This window comes from Bombina bombina, chromosome 6 (genome assembly GCF_027579735.1).
Source record: "Bombina bombina isolate aBomBom1 chromosome 6, aBomBom1.pri, whole genome shotgun sequence".
Classification (NCBI taxonomy): domain Eukaryota; kingdom Metazoa; phylum Chordata; class Amphibia; order Anura; family Bombinatoridae; genus Bombina; species Bombina bombina.
In genome coordinates, this window is record NC_069504.1 from 958249603 (window position 1) to 958270165 (window position 20563).

At 39.1% G+C, this 20563-nt stretch overlaps 1 protein-coding gene across 1 annotated transcript in view; it reads right to left on the minus strand.

Annotated features, from left to right (window-relative positions):
• HDAC3 (histone deacetylase 3) overlaps positions 1-20563 on the minus strand; it is a 74449-nt gene that overhangs the window by 33827 nt on the left and 20059 nt on the right. The window contains exons 3-10 of the mRNA XM_053718608.1: positions 16174-16316; positions 15325-15406; positions 7211-7267; positions 7071-7126; positions 6749-6882; positions 5890-5970; positions 5675-5748; positions 3661-3725 (exon numbers count right to left, since the gene is read on the minus strand). Of these exons, the coding sequence (XP_053574583.1) occupies positions 3661-3725; positions 5675-5748; positions 5890-5970; positions 6749-6882; positions 7071-7126; positions 7211-7267; positions 15325-15406; positions 16174-16316 (692 nt within the window). The remainder of the gene's footprint in view (positions 1-3660; positions 3726-5674; positions 5749-5889; positions 5971-6748; positions 6883-7070; positions 7127-7210; positions 7268-15324; positions 15407-16173; positions 16317-20563) is intronic.

A 20563-nucleotide genomic window follows, 5' to 3' on the forward strand; every position in this document is an offset into this window, starting at 1 on the left:
TTAGCTTGAAAATAAGTAAAAAATATTTAAAACAATAAAGATGTCTTGAAAAAGGCCCTACTGTTGGGCCGAAACGCGTAGACTAACTAAGAGATCTGTGAGGCTTCATATTCTACCAGGATCAACCGGCGTTTGGGGTAAGTTTATTTACCGATAAGCTACACCCCATAGGCCCTGTTTGTTGAGGAGTTCTTTTTTCCTTTTGATTTCAGGTCCATGTTTTTGACAGACTAGGATACTGGATCAGGACAAGCTCCTTGGATCGTTTATTCAGTGGTTCCTTACCACAAGTTGGACTTTTGTAATGAACATTTTATAGGATGTTTCTAGGATTTATCTTACCCACTTGTTTTTTTTGTTTTATTCATATGTTCCAAGTTATCAATTGTTCTATGTTTTGCCATTTGATATTTGCCACACGCTGTTTGAATATTTAATTTGACTTTGATCTAATACACCCCTATGTACACGGTTAGCTTTTGTATCTGAGATTTGGATCACTCAGTATTTTTTAATTTTTGATTTTGAAAACGTTTTCATCTTTTTGAACACAATAGCAATATTATTTTTCATTGTACCAACCGGTTTATCCTCAATATTTTTATATTCATATATTTTTTATTTTTCACACGTTATTTTTTACACGCTGTTTTATCACACGCCGTTACACACATTTTTTGAGTTGTCACTCCACATCGGATTGATTTATTTTTATGTTTTTTATGGTTCTATTTTTTCTGGAATGGACTTCTTGTACACAATACTATAAGCACCTTTATTCATTATTGTATGTGGTGAAACACCAGATCGCCATCTTCTTATTGAAGTATCCTATTGGTTCTATTGAATTGGATGGTGGAGCTGTCTCCCCCTCCTCCTCCCCTTTTTTGCCTCCAGCTAAGCTCCTTCTTTCATGTGGATCCACTTTCTAACACACGTTTTAATATTCTCATTGTGATTTTTAATATACTCATTGTTTTTATATACTCATTGCGATTTTAACTAATGTGGTTTTTATTTACCATTTTTTGTTTGTTTTTCATGATAATGTAATAAATAGTTTAAACCATTTTGATTGAACAGAGTACTGGTACCTGAATTATACCTTAGCCTTTGGCGCTCCTATTTACCCACAATTATATTTCCTATTAGACCTATTAGGGGGTCTTCTTTATAGTGTAGCAGGTATATAGTTCTAGGCGCTGCCCGCTCCCCCATCCACCGTAGTTAAAACAATAAACTCCCCCAGCCAAGCCTTAGTTAGTAAGAATCAAACATACGTTCTGTACAGTTCCCTGCTCCTGTGGGGAGGGGCGATAATGTCTTATGTTTATTTCACCAGCTGATATTTTCAAGAATTTATATATTTAGAGTGTACACATCCCCAAGCATGTCACCTGTACTAGCATACCCTATGCTTCACTCCCGTTTACCCCTCGAGTTTATAGCCCCCCAAATCCCACGCCTCCCCTCTGCAGCGTCTCTCCCTCTGGCTGGGGTGTGCGGCTTCCCAGGCGGATTTCTCCGATAATCTGACAGAATATTCACAGTTCTTCCTTTGATATTCACAAATCACCATCTGGAGATTCTAATGTGGCCGTTGCATGGTGCCTCTGTGCATGGGATGTGGAAATAAGGCAAGTATGTGGTAGGAAAAAAAAACAACTGGGAGCTGACAGGTGCCGGAAGTGGTTATTCTCAAAACGGTCTGCACTCCGTGGATATAAATAGGAGGAGCCAGCGGCTCTAAGACACAGCAGACGGCATCACGGCGCCTACAAGTGATACAGCTTATGCTAAGAACAACCAGCCAGGCAGATATAGCTAGCTGGTCATAAACATGATCCCGCAAACTGGGTGAAAAGAATGCCACCTCCTTGGCCAAGATCTACAGCAAAGCCAAGAAGGTGACTGCTTGCGGGGATGAGACTGCAGTCCTGACTCCTTTCACTCTTTTTGTAATCATTTAGTGGAAGCATTAAAAAAAAAAATAAAAAAAATAACTTAAGTTAACAAAACACATATGTCTGTCTGTAAAGCGCACTATGCAAATAATAATAATTTGAACCTATTTTTATCCTGCAGAAATTGGAATTTACATATAGGTGTGTGTGTGGGGGGGGGGGGGGGGGGGGGAGGGTTACTATGAGAGCTATGCTCAGCCCTTTTTGAGGGCCTGCCAGGATTTCACGATGGATGCACGGGAGCTGTAAAATTGGAGGTAAAAATAAAAACCCCCCACTATTTCATGTTTCATAATGCTTAAAGTGGCTTTTGCGTTATTTCATATAAATTATATTTAGATAGCATGTATGTACACTGACCCTTTATGCAGTTAAAGGGCTGGTCTTGTTACAGGTTATTTTTCACAGTAGTTATTTTCTGCAGATTACAAATAATTGTGAAACCGTTTAGACAAATCAGGAGGGGTCAGGCTAAGCAGCAGTATGTCGGACCCTGGGATAATGGTGGACTGGAGTTGCTAGGGGAGAAGCTGTGACAGCTGAGCTGGATGAACAGGCTCTGGCTTTCGGAGTCTCCCTGTTGGGCTGCAGAGTGAGCGCTCCTTGCTTGTAGCTCCTGCCAGGCCTACTACAAAACCCAGAACTGCGTGAAGATCGTTTTTGTTTCCTCTGACCCAGACAATAAAATGTGGCAGCAATTTCTTACAGACATGTCATGGCTGGCACTGCCCTACCAGTAGAAGCACAAAAAGGTAAGGGGTTGGCAGTTGAATGATGTCGGGGGTTAAATGCATATATCATATACAATTATGCATTGACACATTTTGCTGCTGGCAGCACACATGGTTAATTTGCAGATATTTATGCTGTGTGATGTGTTGCCTCCCTGTGGGTTTATCTGGACTGGAGGTGACAGCGACCACACAAAACTTTATCTGCTTCATAGGTCGTCCTGACCACCAATTTCCCACACAATGCCCAGAGATGGGAAGATTCTAATCACCTATCTTGTGGGCAGGTCAGGCCACTCAATATGATTTGTAACAGTTGTTGCTTATTCTCTCCTGATATTTCTAAGCACAGTCTTACCATATGCACTGTACTCTGCTCTATTACACAAGTTTAGCAGTGATAGTGCCACCTGGGTAATGCTCAGTGTGTGTATGTGAGAGTGTCTGTTTGTGCGTGTGTCAGTGTGAAAGGTTTCTGTGTGCGCATGAGTATCTTTGTGTGTATGTGCGTGAGTAAGAAAGTGTCTTTATGTGTGCGCATGAGAGTAAGTGTCTGTGTAGGTCAGTGTCTTTATGTCCATGTGTGTCTTTTTATGTGTGTGTGAGAAAGTGTCTTTATGTGTGCCACCAATGAAAATCAAGTTTATCTCCTCTCCCTCTCTACTCCCCTTCCTCATTTGACATCTCTCCCACCCCTTCTCCATTCTCTTCTCTCCTGTATTCTATTATAATATGGCTAAAAATGCCTAAAACCTGGGAGGGGGAGCAGCAGAATTATGAGTACCCATGACAGCACGAAACCTAAATACTCCACTGCAACAAAGCACAAAGTAAATTGGAAAGTTGTTTAAAATTGTATTGTCTATCCGAATCATGCAAGAAAAATGTTGGGCGTCATGTCCCTTTAACTTATGATGTGATTAGCTATAATATCATATTGATATGAACTGTGGTTTCTAGCTTACCCATGTCCTCTTATACTCAAGTTAAAGCAGCCCAGACGATCACAGCCAAGTGAGTCTGCTCCACACTGAAAAAGATATGTAAGCAAATATAGCTGAACAGAAGCTTAATTAAAAAGAGTCAAAGTAGAACTTAGATGAGTATTAACAGTATTTGTTTTCCACTTATTAAATTTGGTAAAAGCCTACACTCATAAACAAATATGTCATAAAGCATGAAAATATCTCACCTTGCAATACAAAAAATACTATATTTCAAACCAGGGGTGTAAACTACACATGGATAAAAAAAAAAATTGTGTACCAAATGAACAAATGTTTTGGGCAAAATATTTAACAGAATGAACAAACACAACATTTGTTCATTTATTTGTTCTACTAGATAGAGACACTGAATAAAATAATGAATGTTAGACAAAATATTTGTACTCTTATTTATTTGTCAAAAGAATAACTAAAATGTATAAAACGTGTCCTTGAATTCATATACGTATCGAAAGCAAAGCAATGACTTAATTGGAGAAAACCACACTGTTGCAAAAATTGATGGAATAGCTTAGATGGGAAAGTGGGGACTGGGTAAAATTCAATGGACAACCACATTCAACTTTTAAAAAGACAGTAAAGTCAAAATTAAACAAATTAATTGGATAGAGCTTAACATTTTAAACAACTTTCCAAATGTACTTATGCTATCAATTTGGCTTAGTTCTCTTTGTATCCATAGTTAAAAAGTAATCCTGGGTGAGCTCAGGAGAGGGCACTTGTCTTAAGACATATGGCAGCAGTGTTTGCAACATTGTATACAACAGTGTTATACATAGTTACAAATATTGCTGCCATAGACACGTGCATGCTCCTAAGCTACAATAAGTCTACCTAGTTTTAGTCTTCAACAAGGGTTACCAAGATAACAAAGCTAATGTAGTAAAGAAGTAAATTGGAAAGTTGTTTAAAATTGCATGCCCTATCTGAATCATGAAACTTTAAAGTTTAATTTTCCCTTTTCGTCCCTTTAATACAGAATGTAGATTTAATGAAACCATATGACATTACAGAAAAAAATGTTTCATGTTTAGGTTAAATTAGCAGGTATTTTCTTCCATGTATGTAACCTAGCTGAAATTATACATTTTTCCATAAGTTATAAAGGCAATACCAAACAATTTTAAAGAGGTATTATATAACAAAAATTATACTTTTTTTCACTGCCAAAACTAATGCCAAAAACCCCCCAAATCTTTTCAATGGGTATATCCCTGGAGTGCAAACAAATGGCAGTTTAAAAAACTATTATTTTGTATAAAGATATTTTGCAGTGCTTAAAAGGCACATTCCGGTAAAAATTGTGCACATAGATGAATTACATCTTTAAATAGAAACATATTTACAATATTCATGTATTGGCAAAAATGCTTCTAGTAAAACATATCACTATTTTAGTGTTAACATTTTTCTATGCACGTGCATGTGAAGCATAGCTAGATATTCTCAGTGCACCAGCATTTTAAATACTGCAGCTGCTCAGAGCGCCTGTGGTGATTGTATCATGTCCGCAATTAACAAATTGAGTCATTTGCCAGATGGTACAAACACCTTAGGCTCTCTGAACAAGTACTGTGCTTAAAATGCTGGTGCACGTGCATACTTAAATACTCTTTTGAAGCAGCTATAGTTTTTATTAGAAGAAGCATTTTTGCTAATACATGTATAATAAAAAACTGAAACTCATCCATGTGGATTTAAATTTTGGCGGCAATGTCCCTTTAATTGATTGTGTTTATATTTAATGTATAAAACATACATACTTTAGCGTCGTTTTATGTAAAAAATGAATGACCATATGCTTCTTTGGTTATGGATGACACATTAAAATGGATGATTTGTATTCTTTTATGCACAGGGTATCTAAGTAATCCTATTGTAAGTTCTAACAAATGGTAAATAAGCCAAACTTCACTCATCAATTCTAAGACTAATCTGCAAGAAAATCATATCCCTAGATTTATATTTTTACCTGTAAAACAATACAGGTTGGCTGGTAAAAGTCTATTACTTGTTTGATGACCGGCTGGAAAAGGTGTCTGTAACCTGAAAAAAAAAACCCAACAAGATCATTTTATGTCTCTCCCATCACAGAGTATAGATGTAAATATAAATCAGTACAACACATTATAAAAATAATTATTAAAGTAAGATTTGATAACAGTTGTGTAAAACGTGAACACTTACTTTGATCATCTATTCCATCTCTCAAAGGAACATTCAGACAGTAATATCTCCCACTTTCAGCTCCAACCTCATACATGTCACCTAAACCAAAATTTGAAAATCAGGATTGTGACATAACAACAAATGTTCTATTGTCCTCGCCTCACAGTTTTCTCTTTACACAGTAAAGGCTTAATAATTTCATCATAATTTGGTAAGCTACTCACAAAAAATAAATTAATTTTAATTTGTATACAATGAGGTCAGCACTTCTAGCTATCCTACTCGCACTAAAAATCATATCGCAAGCCAGGTAGTTGTAGGTAGCAACCTGGTATACTTTGTATAGGATCGGCAATAGCATTGTAGAGTCAGTATCCTATAGTCGTAACTATAATGCTGCATGATGTCACTACCATGTTTCATTTGACCTTTGCCACCAAGAGTCATAACTTAAAAAAAAAAAAGGATTTTATGAATCCTAAAGAAAGTAAAGAAATACTAGTAAAAATAAAAACAAAACAATCTGCCATTCAACATAAGTGGGGTAATATCAAAGTTTCATGCAGCATTATTCTTATTGGGGTTTAACATTGACCTTTCACATGGATCAGTTCACCCTTAAAGAGACATCACCAAGGAGGAGGGCGAGTGTTTAAGTTGGGAGGATAGCATAGTAACGGACTGAGTAAGAGTATGCACTGGGTTAATGCTACCACATAGCATGGGATCTAGCCCTAAAATTGTGTTACATGGCCAAATAGGTTATAAAAGCAGTCCTAAAATATTAATCATCTGTATTAAATCTTTTCTATTGTAATACTCAACCAAATAACTCATTTTCCATTGGCTTAGAACAAGTATCATGAACTTTGCTCACCTGTGCCAGGGAAAAAATAGTTTCCATATTTGTGAAAAGACACTGTCATGACTCGATCAGTAAGATAGAATGCTTCCTGTACCCCATCTCCATGATGTATATCAATATCTACGTACAAAACTCGTGGATGATATCTGAAAAGAAAAATAAATACAAAAAAGTTTATTTTTAATACATGTACAAAAACTTCAATCAACAAGATAGTATATAGACATAGAAGATGTATACTTTTAAAATGTAGTATGTAAACTGAAATCACCAGAAAATATTACTTTGCCTCACATTATAATCAAACATTCCAAAATATAGATAATATCCTCACTTGAGTAGTTCCAGAATGCCGATAACAATGTCGTTAACGTAGCAAAATCCAGATGCCTATTGTGGAGAGACATCCATTATAAAATACGGGGAAAAAAATCCTTACATTTCTTTTGTTTACGCAAGTTTTACAAAGTTTACCTCAAATTTTTTGGCATGGTGCAGTCCTCCAGCCCAGTTAATTGCAATATCACAGATCTGCATGTTAACCCCATAAAAAGTAAGAAGCAGATGATGTTAAAATGCTTACATTTATTCAAGCAAACATTAAAAAAATTAACTGTAAGACATATTTAGGTAAAATAAATATCAATAATTTGTGTAGATTTTGATACCTCTGAATTTAGAAAAAAAACAACAACAACTGTGTGCTATGGTATTTTACTCCTCTTTATCTCATCTTAAAGGGACAGTCAACACCAGAATTTTTGTTGTTTTAAAAGATAGATAATCCCTTAATTACCTATTCCTTAGTTTTGCATAACCAACGCAGTTATAATAATACATGTTTTACCTCTGTGATTATCTTGCATCTAAGCCTCTGAAGACTGCTCCCTTATATCAGTTCTTTTGACAGACTTACATTTTATTTAGCCAATCGGTGCTCACTCCTCGGTAAATTCACGTGCATGAGCTCAATGTTATCTATATGAAATACATGAACTATTGCCCTCTAGTGGTGAAAAACTGCCAAATGCAGAGGCGGCCTTCAAGGTCTAAGAAATTAGCATATGAACCTCCTAGGTTTAGCTTTTAACTAAAAATACCAAGAGAACAAAGCAAAATGGTGATAAAAGTAAATTGGTAAGTTGTTTAGAATTACATGCCCTATTTGAATCATGAAAGTTTTTTTTGGACATGATTGTCCCTTTAATCATTTGCTTAAAACATTGATAAAAATCCAAGAGCCAGATAGTTTCAGTTTCCACTGTGTATATATATCTAAATACATATACAGTATATATCTATACAATATATCAAATACTGTATATACACTATATGTCCAATATGTGGACAACCGACCATCACACCTATATGACCTTAGTTGCTACCCCCATCACCCTTTGCAGCTATAACAGAAGGCACTCTTCTGGGAAGGCTTTCCACAAGATTTATTAGTGTGTCTATTAGTGTGTCTGTTGCAATTTGTGCCCATTCAGCCAAAAGAGCATTTGTGAAGTTAGGCACTGATGTTGGATGCGATGGTCTGGCGTGCAATTCATGTTAGTATTTAAAAAATAAGTGCTGCACTGTACTCCTTACTCACTGCCTCTCCCAAACAATCCTCTTCCTAAGGATATGTAAATAAGGTAATAGTTAAAGAAATAGGAAGGGTAAAAATATCACAAAAATATCAGAAAGATAACTGTTATACGATACTTTGTATCAAAACAAATAAACAATAACAAAAAAAGTTTTCAAGTTATTGCAGTGATGCCTCAATATTGAGGCATCACTGCAATACCTTTCTGGCCCTCTCTGCATCGACCAGCGATGGTGCCGATCGTTGGTGGGTGGGAGCCATTGCAGGGAGGTGGCCCATCGCTGGGGGAAATGCATCAGAGGGGGGCTGGATTGTGCGCAGGGGCACCTGGAGCGCGCACCGCTACACTATGTAAAAGTGTAATTGATGCAGGGAAGGGTAAATATTATCCACGGGACCTGGGAGGGGGTGGGGGGTAGGCTACCCTACAGAAAAATTTGGACTGACTTTTTAAAAAAACAAAAAAAATTATATGGCAAACTGGGTACTGGCAAACAGCTATGGGTGCAAATAGGTAGCGGGGGTGGGGGTGGAATCAGGGAGGTTGGAAGCTAAGGGGGGGATCCATCACTGCTGAATATATATATATATATATATATATATATTTAAAAACAAAATAATAATAAGAAAGCCTTTTATTTTAGTACTGGCAGACTTTCTGTCAGTACTTAAGATGGCGGGGACAATTGTGGGGTGGGGGAGGGAAGAGAGCTATTTGGGAGGGATCAGGGGTGGCATGTGTCAGGTGAGAGGTTGATCTCTAAACTAAAGCAAAAATTAACCATACAAGCTACCTAATTAACCCCTTCACTGCTGGGCATAATACACGTGTGGTGCGCAGCAGAATTTAGCTGCCTTCTAATTACCAAAAAGCTATGCCAAAGCCATATATGTCTGCTATTTCTGAACAAAGGGGATCCCAGAGAAGCATTTACATCCATTTGTGCCATGATTGCACTAACTGTTTGCAAATAATTTCAGTGAGATGTTTGTTAAAAGAATATGTCTAAACAATTAATGATTGTAACACCTGCTAATTAAGGTTGCACCAGGGTGGAGCCTGCTATACCAGTAGCTAGAGGCAGCATAAATAGGAGACTTCAGTCAACATCAGTACTACCTGCCTGAAGAAACAGCGTGGTTAGCGCTGAGAAACGGGTAGCGTGTTTTACTGATTTTTTATTACTTTGTATTTTATTTGATTAACTGTACATGAACTTTTTTGGATCATAAAGCAATTTTTTTTTATTTACTGAAGTCTCCTGTTTCTTACTGATGTTCCTGGAATAAGACTACAACCTAGGATTTTATGTGCGCTGTGCCACTACAATAGTCCTAGCTCGCTTCACTAGCACTATAGTGTGCTTTAGGCCATGTGAGTATCCATTTTATTGGTAGCTACCAGTGGGTGCCTATATGAATGATTGATCTGCACTAGGAGTCGCCCTCTTCCTTCTTTTCAATTTCTAGACTGCAGAATCCACTACAGCTAAGAGGAGCTGCCCTTGCAATCGTGCACAGTTACTGGGACACTGCAGAGTTTCCAGACTACACACCTAGGCCTAGATTTAGAGTTCGGCGGTAGCCGTGAAAACCAGCGTTAGAGGCTCCTAACGCTGGTTTTGGCCGCCCGCTGGTATTTGGAGTCAGTGATTAAAGGGTCTAACGCTCACTTTTCAGCCGCGACTTTTCCATACCGCAGATCCCCTTACGTCAATTGCGTATCCTATCTTTTCAATGGGATCTTTCTAACGCTGGTATTTAGAGTCGTTTCTGAAGTGAGCGTTAGAGCTCTAACGACAAAACTCCAGCCGCCTGAAAATAGCAGGAGTTAAGAGCTTTCTGGGCTAACGCCGGTTCATAAAGCTCTTAACTACTGTACCCTAAAGTACACTAACACCCATAAACTACCTATGTACCCCTAAACCGAGGTCCCCCCACATCGCCGCCACTCGATTTAAATTTTTTAACCCCTAATCTGCCGACCGCCACCTACGTTATACTTATGTACCCCTAATCTGCTGCCCCTAACACCGCCGACCCCTGTATTACATTTATTAACCCCTAACCTGCCCACCACAACGTCGCCGCCAGCTACTTACAATAATTAACCCCTAATCTTCCGACCGCAAAGCGCCGCCACCTACGTTATCCTTATGTACCCCTAATCTGCTGCCCCTAACACCGCCGACCCCTATATTATATTTATTAACCCCTAATCTGCCCCCCTCAACGTCGCCGACACCTGCCTACACTTATTAACCCCTAATCTGCCGAGCGGACCTGAGCGCTACTATAATAAAGTTATTAACCCCTAATCCGCCTCACTAACACTATCATAAATAGTATTAACCCCTAATCTGCCCTCCCTAACATCGCCGACACCTACCTTCAATTATTAACCCCTAATCTGCCGACCGGAGCTCATCGCTACTATAATAAATGTATTAACCCCTAAAGCTAAGTCTAACCCTAACACTAACACCCCCCTAAGTTAAATATAATTTAAATCTAACGAAATAAATTAACTCTTATTAAATAACTTATTCCTATTTAAAGCTAAATACTTACCTGTAAAATACATCCTAATATAGCTACAATATAAATTATAATTATATTATAGCTATTTTAGGATTAATATTTATTTTACAGGCAACTTTGTAATTATTTTAACCAGGTACAATAGCTATTAAATAGTTAAGAACTATTTAATAGTTACCTAGTTAAAATAATAACAAATTTACCTGTAAAATAAATCCTAACCTAAGATATAATTAAACCTAACACTACCCTATCAATAAATTAATTAAATAAACTACCTACAATTAACCTAACACTACACTATCAATAAATTAATTAAACACAATTCCTACAAATAAATACAATTACATAAACTAGCTAAAGTACAAAAAATAAAAAAGAACTAAGTTACAAAAAATAAAAAAATATTTACAAACATAAGAAAAATATTACAACAATTTTAAACTAATTACACCTACTCTAAGCCCCCTAATAAAATAACAAAGCCCCCCAAAATAAAAAATTCCCTACCCTATTCTAAATTAAAAAAGTTAAAAGCTCTTTTACCTTACCAGCCCTGAACAGGGCCCTTTGCGGGGCATGCCCCAAGAATTTCAGCTCTTTTGCCTGTAAAAAAATACATACAATACCCCCCCCAACATTACAACCCACCACCCACATACCCCTAATCTAACCCAAACCCCCCTTAAATAAACCTAACACTAAGCCCCTGAAGATCTTCCTACCTTGTCTTCACCATCCAGGTTCACCGATCCGTCCTGAAGAGCTCCTCCGATGTCCTGATCCAAGCCCAAGCGGGGGGCTGAAGAGGTCCATGATCCGGTCAAAGTCTTCATCCAAGCGGGGCAGAAGAGGATCTTCCATCCGATTGAAGTCATCATCCAGGCGGCATCTTCTATGGTCTTCCATCCGGAGCGAAGCGGCAGGATCCTGAAGACCTCCAGCGCGGAACATCCATCCGGCCCGACGACTGAACGACGAATGACTGTTCCTTTAAGGGACGTCATCCAAGATGGCGTCCCTCGAATTCCGATTGGCTGATAGGATTCTATCAGCCAATCGGAATTAAGGTAGGAATTTTCTAATTGGCTGATGGAATCAGCCAATCAGAATCAAGTTCAATCCGATTGGCTGATCCAATCAGCCAATCAGATTGAGCTTGCATTCTATTGGCTGATCGGAACAGCCAATAGAATGCGAGCTCAATCTGATTGGCTGATTGGATCAGCCAATCGTATTAAACTTGATTCTGATTGGCTGATTCCATCAGCCAATCAGAAAATTCCTACCTTAATTCCGATTGGCTGATAGAATCCTATCAGCCAATCGGAATTCGAGGGACGCCATCTTGGATGACGTCCCTTAAAGGAACAGTCATTCGTCGTTCAGTCGTCGGGCCGGATGGATGTTCCGCGCTGGAGGTCTTCAGGATCCTGCCGCTTCGCTCCGGATGGAAGACCATAGAAGATGCCGCCTGGATGATGACTTCAATCGGATGGAAGATCCTCTTCTGCCCCGCTTGGATGAAGACTTTGACCGGATCATGGACCTCTTCAGCCCCCCGCTTGGGCTTGGATCAGGACATCGGAGGAGCTCTTCAGGACGGATCGGTGAACCTGGATGGTGAAGACAAGGTAGGAAGATCTTCAGGGGCTTAGTGTTAGGTTTATTTAAGGGGGGTTTGGGTTAGATTAGGGGTATGTGGGTGGTGGGTTGTAATGTTGGGGGGGGGGGGGGGTATTGTATGTTTTTTTTTACAGGCAAAAGAGCTGAAATTCTTGGGGCATGCCCCGCAAAGGGCCCTGTTCAGGGCTGGTAAGGTAAAAGAGCTTTTAACTTTTTTAATTTAGAATAGGGTAGGGGATTTTTTATTTTGGGGGGCTTTGTTATTTTATTAGGGGGCTTAGAGTAGGTGTAATTAGTTTAAAATTGTTGTAATATTTTTCTTATGTTTGTAAATATTTTTTTATTTTTTGTAACTTAGTTCTTTTTTATTTTTTGTACTTTAGCTAGTTTATGTAATTGTATTTATTTGTAGGAATTGTGTTTAATTAATTTATTGATAGTGTAGTGTTAGGTTAATTGTAGGTAGTTTATTTAATTAATTTATTGATAGGGTAGTGTTAGGTTTAATTATATCTTAGGTTAGGATTTATTTTACAGGTAAATTTTTTATTATTTTAACTAGGTAACTATTAAATAGTTCTTAACTATTTAATAGCTATTGTACCTGGTTAAAATAATTACAAAGTTGCCTGTAAAATAAATATTAATCCTAAAATAGCTATAATATAATTATAATTTATATTGTAGCTATATTAGGATGTATTTTACAGGTAAGTATTTAGCTTTAAATAGGAATAAGTTATTTAATAAGAGTTAATTTATTTCGTTAGATGTAAATTATATTTAAGTTAGGGGGGTGTTAGTGTTAGACTTAGCTTTAGGGGTTAATACATTTATTAGAATAGCGGTGAGGTCCGCTCGGCAGATTAGGGGTTAATAATTGAAGGTAGGTGTCGGCGATGTTAGGGAGGGCAGATTAGGGGTTAATACTATTTATGATAGGGTTAGTGAGGCGGATTAGGGGTTAATAACTTTATTATAGTAGCGCTCAGGTCCGCTCGGCAGATTAGGGGTTAATAAGTGTAGGCAGGTGTCGGCGACGTTGAGGGGGGCAGATTAGGGGTTAATAAATATAATATAGGGGTCGGCGATGTTAGAGCAGCAGATTAGGGGTACATAGGGATAACGTAGGTTGCGGCGGTTTACGGAGCGGCAGATTAGGGGTTAATAACTTTATTATAGTAGCGCTCAGGTCCGCTCGGCAGATTAGGGGTTAATAAGTGTAGGCAGGTGTCGGCGACGTTGAGGGGGGCAGATTAGGGGTTAATAAATATAATATAGAGGTCGGCGATGTTAGAGCAGCAGATTAGGGGTACATAGGGATAACGTAGGTTGCGGCGGTTTACGGAGCGGCAGATTAGGGGTTAAAAAAAATATGCAGGGGTCAGCGATAGCGGGGGCGACAGATTAGAGGTTAATAAGTGTAAGGCTAGGGGTGTTTAGACTCGGGGTACATGTTAGAGTGTTAGGTGCAGACGTAGGAAGTGTTTCCCCATAGGAAACAATGGGGCTGCGTTAGGAGCTGAACGCTGCTTTTTTGCAGGTGTTAGGTTTTTTTTCAGCTCAAACAGCCCCATTGTTTCCTATGGGAGAATCGTGCACGAGCACGTTTTTGAGGCTGGCCGCGTCTGTAAGCAACTCTGGTATCGAGAGTTGCATTTGCGGTAAAAATGCTCTACGCTCCTTTTTTGGAGCCTAACGCAGCATTTGTTTGAACTCTCTATACCAGAGTTAAATTTATGGTGCGGCCAGAAAAAAACCCGCGGAGCGTTAACAGCCCTTCTACCGCCAAACTCCAAATCTAGGCCCTAGGCATTATCTTTGCCTTCCAAAATTGTGAGTACCATTTCACATCGTTTGTATTATTATCTAATTGTGTATTGGCTACACTAGGAGGCGCCCTTTCTCTTCTTATATAATACACATGTGGTGCGCAGCAGCATTTAGCGGCCTTCTAATTACCAAAAAGCAATGCCAAAGTCATATATGTCTGCTATTTCTGAACAAAGGGGATCCCAGAGAAGCATTTACAACCATTTGTGCCATAATTGCACAAGCGGTTTGTAAATAATTTCAGTGAGAAACCTAAAGTTTGTGAAAAAATGAACTATTTTTTTTATTTGATCGCATTTGGCAGTGAAATGGTGGCATGAAATATACCAAAATGGGCCTAGATCAATACTTTGGGTTGTCTACTAAAAATTTTTTTTTTTATACATGTCAAGGGTTATTCAGGGATTCCTGACAGATATCTGTGTTCCATTGTAACTATCTCTAATTTTGAAGAAAAAAAAAAATGGAAATAGCAAAGTGCTACTTGTACTTATTGCCCTATAACTTGCAAAAAAAAGCAAACAACATGTAAACATTGGGTATTTCTAAACTCAGGACAAACATTAGAAACTATTTAGCATGGGTGTTTTTGGGTGGTTGTAGATGTGTAACAGATTTTGAGGGTCAAAGTTAGAAAAAGTGTGTTTTTTTTCCATTTTTTCATCATATTTTATAAATTGTTTTATAGAAAATTATAAGACATGATGAAAAAAATGGTATCTTTAGAAGGTCCATTTAATGGCGAGAAAAACAGTATATATGTGTGGTACAGTAAATGAGTAAGAGGAAAATTACCGCTTAACATAAACACAGCAGAAATGTAAAAATAGCCCTGGTCCCAAACGGTCAACAAGGGGTTAAAACATATAAAAATACAAAAAATAATTGGTCGTGTTCTTGTTATGCCAGGTATCTGACGAAATAAAATACTAGTCTTTGGACTATAAAAATATTAGTTGTTGGGAAGGGCCTTTCAAAACCTCTTGCCCACCTTGTTATTTAGCTGTGTTGCTCCTTGGAGAGAGGCTCCAGTATAACGAGAACAGAATTCAAACAGGCCGGGAAAAACTGGGCTGAAAAAGAAAAGAAAAAAATGTAATAGATAAAAAGTCTACTTAATTTCTCAAAAAAAGAGAGAAGAGAAAACGAAAGAGAAAAGAGAACAAGTCACTGAAAAGACATTTAGGGCATGATATTAAAAAGCTCGCTGCTCAAGTGAGATGAACTAAGACATCTCATCATTATGGAGAGGTCCCTAAAAAAATGTTAGAAACACAAATTTTAATTTGAAAGATATTTATCTCACTGCGCAGGGTTTTGCATTCGAATAAGAGACACCTAAATTACAACACAAGGTCTAAAAAAAAAAAAAATTCAAAATATTTTGCAAGATGTCTCTCCATGCTGGTGAGCTTTAAAATATCAAGCCCTTAGAGAGATCAATTTTACAGTACACTGTCCCTTTAATGTTGAATTTTGTAGAAATATCATTAGATATATCTTTGTACACGATTTTTAATGACCCCTTAATTAGAAGAAACTAACATCAGCATTACATATATGCTGAATGAAGCATTGGGTTACTAGAACTATGAAAACATCAATCAACTCAACAGGTTCAATTTCTGAAGAAGTGGATGTGCTCTCAATGTTTTTTTGTTTTTTTAAATAATCAACTTATTTATTAAAAGCACAAAGGCACACTGTGTTAAGTATAGATTATCAGTGAACAGACCGATAATTCCATATCTTTTTAAACTTGCGTTTTTTATTCAGACACTGTGTCTTATTTTTCTGTCTCCAACAGGATACTGTATATGGTACTTGTACAGTCACCTACCAGTCATCACCAACGTTGAATGCATTGAGGCTCTTGGTGAAGCCCTGCATGTTATTGGGGCTAACCCTCTGCAGGAAGTCTATATAATCTTCTGAGTGGAAGCGGCACATGTCATGTTGTGAAGCCTGGTAGGGCTTAAACATCTATAAAATAAAAAAGAGAGGGGTGAAACTGGACAGTTACACAAATTATTGCTTGAATTTACACATAGTAATAGTCTCAATAATCTACTTATGCCTGTAATAAAACTAAACTAAATTGTTTTCATTTCATGTATATTACAAAAAAAAAACATACATCTTTTAAAGATTTAAAATTCTGAGTGGGTGCTGGAAATTTAATTAAAAAACATGGAAATCCTGCATTTTTTTATTACATTATGTATGATGAAAAGTTATTTGTTATTTATATCAGTTATTCATTATTTATTCCCAATAACAGGTTTTAGTACGTGTTATTTCACAGTAAAACTGATGACTGTCATACAATCATGTGGAGTAGTTGCTACCTGGATTGGTTACCTGGCAGAGGTGGTATTGTGGTCTCAGCCTGGAAAGGGTTAATGTGAATTGCTTTTTCTTTGTGTGAAATCGGTTTTCAGAAAAGCTGTAAGCTGAGACCCCCCCCCCCTCCTGAGTCTGTCACAGGTCTGAGGTGAAGTGTTCTTTGTGTACAGGTATACCCCGCTCATACAGCGGGTTAGGGACTGGAGCCCCGCTGTAAAGTGAAAACTGCCTTAAAGCGAAACATGGCAGTTATAACTTTTCTTTTCAATTATCAGTGTGTTTAAAAACTTTAAAACATATTTGAACTAACATATATTAGGGGTGCAATAGTGCTAGGTTTAGTTTAACAATCGCACAGCACAGTATTCAATAAATACTGTACCTGTAAAAACAGAATTTATGTTAACCTGATAAATTTCTTTCTCCTACGGTGTATCCGGTCCACGGCTTCATCCTTACTTGTGGGATATTCTCAATCCCTACAGGAAGTGGCAAAGAGAGCACACAGCAAAGCTGTCCATATAGCTCCCCTCAGGCTCTGCCCCCCCAGTCATTCGACCGACGGTTAGGAGAAAAATGAGAACCATAGGGTGCAGTGGTGACTGTAGTTTACAAAAATAAAAATTTAAACCTGACCAAATGCCAGGGTGGGCTGTGGACCGGATACACTGTAGGAGAAAGAAATTTATCAGGTAAACATAAATTCTGTTTTCTCCTACATTGGTGTATCCGGTCCACGGCTTCATCCTTACTTGTGGGAACCAATACCAAAGCTTTAGGACACGGATGAAGGGAGGGAACAAGTCAGGTAACCTAAACGGAAGGCACCACTGCTTGTAAAACCTTTCTCCCAAAAATAGCCTCCGAAGAAGCATAAGTATCGAATTTGTAAAATTTGGCAAATGTATGCAGTGAAGACCAAGTCGCTGCCTTACAGATCTGTTCAACAGAAGCCTCATTCTTGAAAGCCCATGTGGAAGCCACAGCTCTAGTAGAGTGAGCTGTAATTCGTTCAGGAGGATGCCTTCCAGCAGTCTCATAAGCCAACCGGATGATGCTTTTCAGCCAGAAGGAAAGAGAGGTCGCAGTCACCTTTTGACCTCTCCTCTTGCCAGAATAGACGACAAACAAGGACGATGTTTGTCTGAAGTCTTTAGTTGCTTTTAGATAAAACTTCAAAGCACAAACCACATCAAGATTGTGTAACAGACGTTCCTTGTTAGAAACTGGGTTAGGACACAGAGAAGGAACAACTATTTCCTGGTTAATATTCTTATTGGAAACCACTTTTGGAAGAAAACCAGGCTTGGTACGTAAAACGACCTTATCTGTATGAAACACCAGATAGGGTGAATTACACTGCAAAGCAGACAATTCAGAAACTCTTCTAGCAGAAGAAATAGCAACCAAAAACAAAACTTTCCAAGATAGTAACTTAATATCTATGGAATGTAGAGGTTCAAACGGAACCCCTTGAAGAACTGAAAGAACTAAATTAAGATTCCATGGAGGAGCCACAGGTCTGTAGACAGGCTTGATTCTGATTAAAGCCTGTACGAACGCCTGAACATCTGGCACGGCTGCCTGACGCTTGTGCAACAAAACAGACAGAGCAGATCTCTGTCCTTTTAGGGAACTAGCTGACAGACCTTTCTCCAATCCTTCTTGGAGAAAAGATAGTATCCTTGGAATCCTAATCTTACTCCATGAGTAACCCTTGGATTCGCACCAGCAAAGATATTTCCGCCATATCTTATGGTAAATTTTCCTGGTGACAGGCTTTCTAGCCTGAATCAGAGTATCTATAACGGATTCCGAAAACCCACACTTAGCTAGAATCAAGCGTTCAATCTCCAAGCAGTCAGTTGCAGAGAAACTAGGTTTGGATGTTCGAATGGACCTTGGATTAGAAGGTCCTGTCTCTAAGGTAGCTTCCATGGTGGAACCGATGACATATTCACCAGGTCTGCATACCAAGTCCTGCGTGGCCACGCGGGAGCTATTAGAATTACCGAAGCCTTCTCCTGTTTGATCCTGGCTACTAGCCGGGGGAGAAGAGGAAACGGTGGAAAGACATAAGCTAGATTGAACGACCAAGGCGCCGCTAAGGCATCTACCAATGTCGCCTTGGGATCCCTGGACCTGGACCCGTAACGTGGAACTTTGGAGTTCTGACGTGACGCCATCAGATCCAGATCTGGAAGGCCCCATAGTTGAGTTAACTGGGCAAAAACCTCCGGGTGAAGTTCCCACTCCCCCGGATGGAAAGTCTGACGACTCAGATAATCCGCTTCCCAGTTGTCCACTCCTGGGATGTGAATTGCTGATAGATGGCAGGAGTGATCCTCTGCCCATTTGATGATCCACTCTGGTCTGCGGAAACTCATTCCCTGAGACAGGTGATCCTGAGCCAACCACCAGAGGAGTAAGTCTCTGGTTTTCTGGTCCATTTGTATTTGGGGAGACAAATCTGCATAATCCCCATTCCACTGTTTGAGCATGCACAGTTGCAGTGGTCGTAAATGAATTAGAGCAAAGGGAACCACGTCCATTGCCGCAACCATTAGTCCTATTACCTCCATGCACTGAGCTATGGAGGGTTGAGGAATGGATTGAAGAACTCGACAAGTGTTTAAAAGTTTTAACTTCCTGACCTCCGTCAGAAAGATCTTCATTTCTACCGAGTCTATTATTGTTCCCGGGAATGGAACCCTTGTGAACGGGGACAGGGAACTCTTTTCTATGTTCACCTTCCACCCGTGAGACCTTAGAAAGGCTAGAACAATGTCCGTACGAGCCTTTGCTTTGTGAAAGGACGACGCTTGTATTAAGATGTCGTCTAGGTAAGGTGCTACTGCAATGCCCCTTGGCCTTAGCACCGCTAGAAGGGACCCTAGCACCTTTGTGAAAATTCTGGGGGCAGTGGCCAATCCGAAGGGAAGAGCCACGAACTGGTAATGCTTGTCCAGAAAGGCGAACCTTAGGAACTGATAGTGATCTTTGTGGATAGGAATATGCAGGTACGCATCCTTTAAGTCCACGGTAGTCATATATTGACCCTCCTGGATCATTGGTAAAATTGTCCGAATGGTTTCCATTTTGAATGATGGATCTCTGAGGAATTTGTTTAGGATTTTTAAATCCAGAATTGGCCTGAAAGTTCCTTCCTTTTTGGGAACTACAAACAGGTTTGAGTAAAAACCCAGTCCTTGTTCTGCTGTTGGAACTGGGTTTATCACTCCCATTTTTAAAAGGTCTTCTACGCAATGTAAGAATGCCCGTCTCTTTATCTGGTCTAAAGACAAGCGAGACATGTGGAACCTTCCCTTTGGAGAAAGGTCCTTGAATTCTAAAAGATACCCCTGAGAGACAATTTCTAGAGCCCAGAGGTCTGGAACATCTCTTGCCCAAGCCTGAGCAAAGAGAGAAAGTCTGCCCCCTACTAGATCCGGTCCCGGATCGGGGGCTACCCCTTCATGCTGTCTTGGTAGCAGCAGCAGGCTTCTTGGCCTGTATACCCTTGTTCCAGCCTTGCAATGGTTTCCATGCTGGTTTGGGCTGGGATGCATTACCCTCTTGCCCAGAGGCTGTAGAGGTAGAAGCCGGTCGTTCCTGAAATTTTTAGCTTTGAAAGGTCTATCCTGTGGAAGGGCATGGCCCTTTCCCCCGGTGATATCTGAAATAATTTCTTTCAACTCTGGTCCGAATAGGGTCTTACCCTTGAAAGGAATATTAAGCAATTTTGTTTTGGACGACACGTCCGCCGACCAAGATTTTAGCCAAAGCGCTCTGCGCGCCACGATTGCAAAACCAGAATTTTTCGCCGCTAATTTAGCTAACTGAAAAGCGGCATCTGTAATGAAAGAATTAGCCAACTTCAGGGC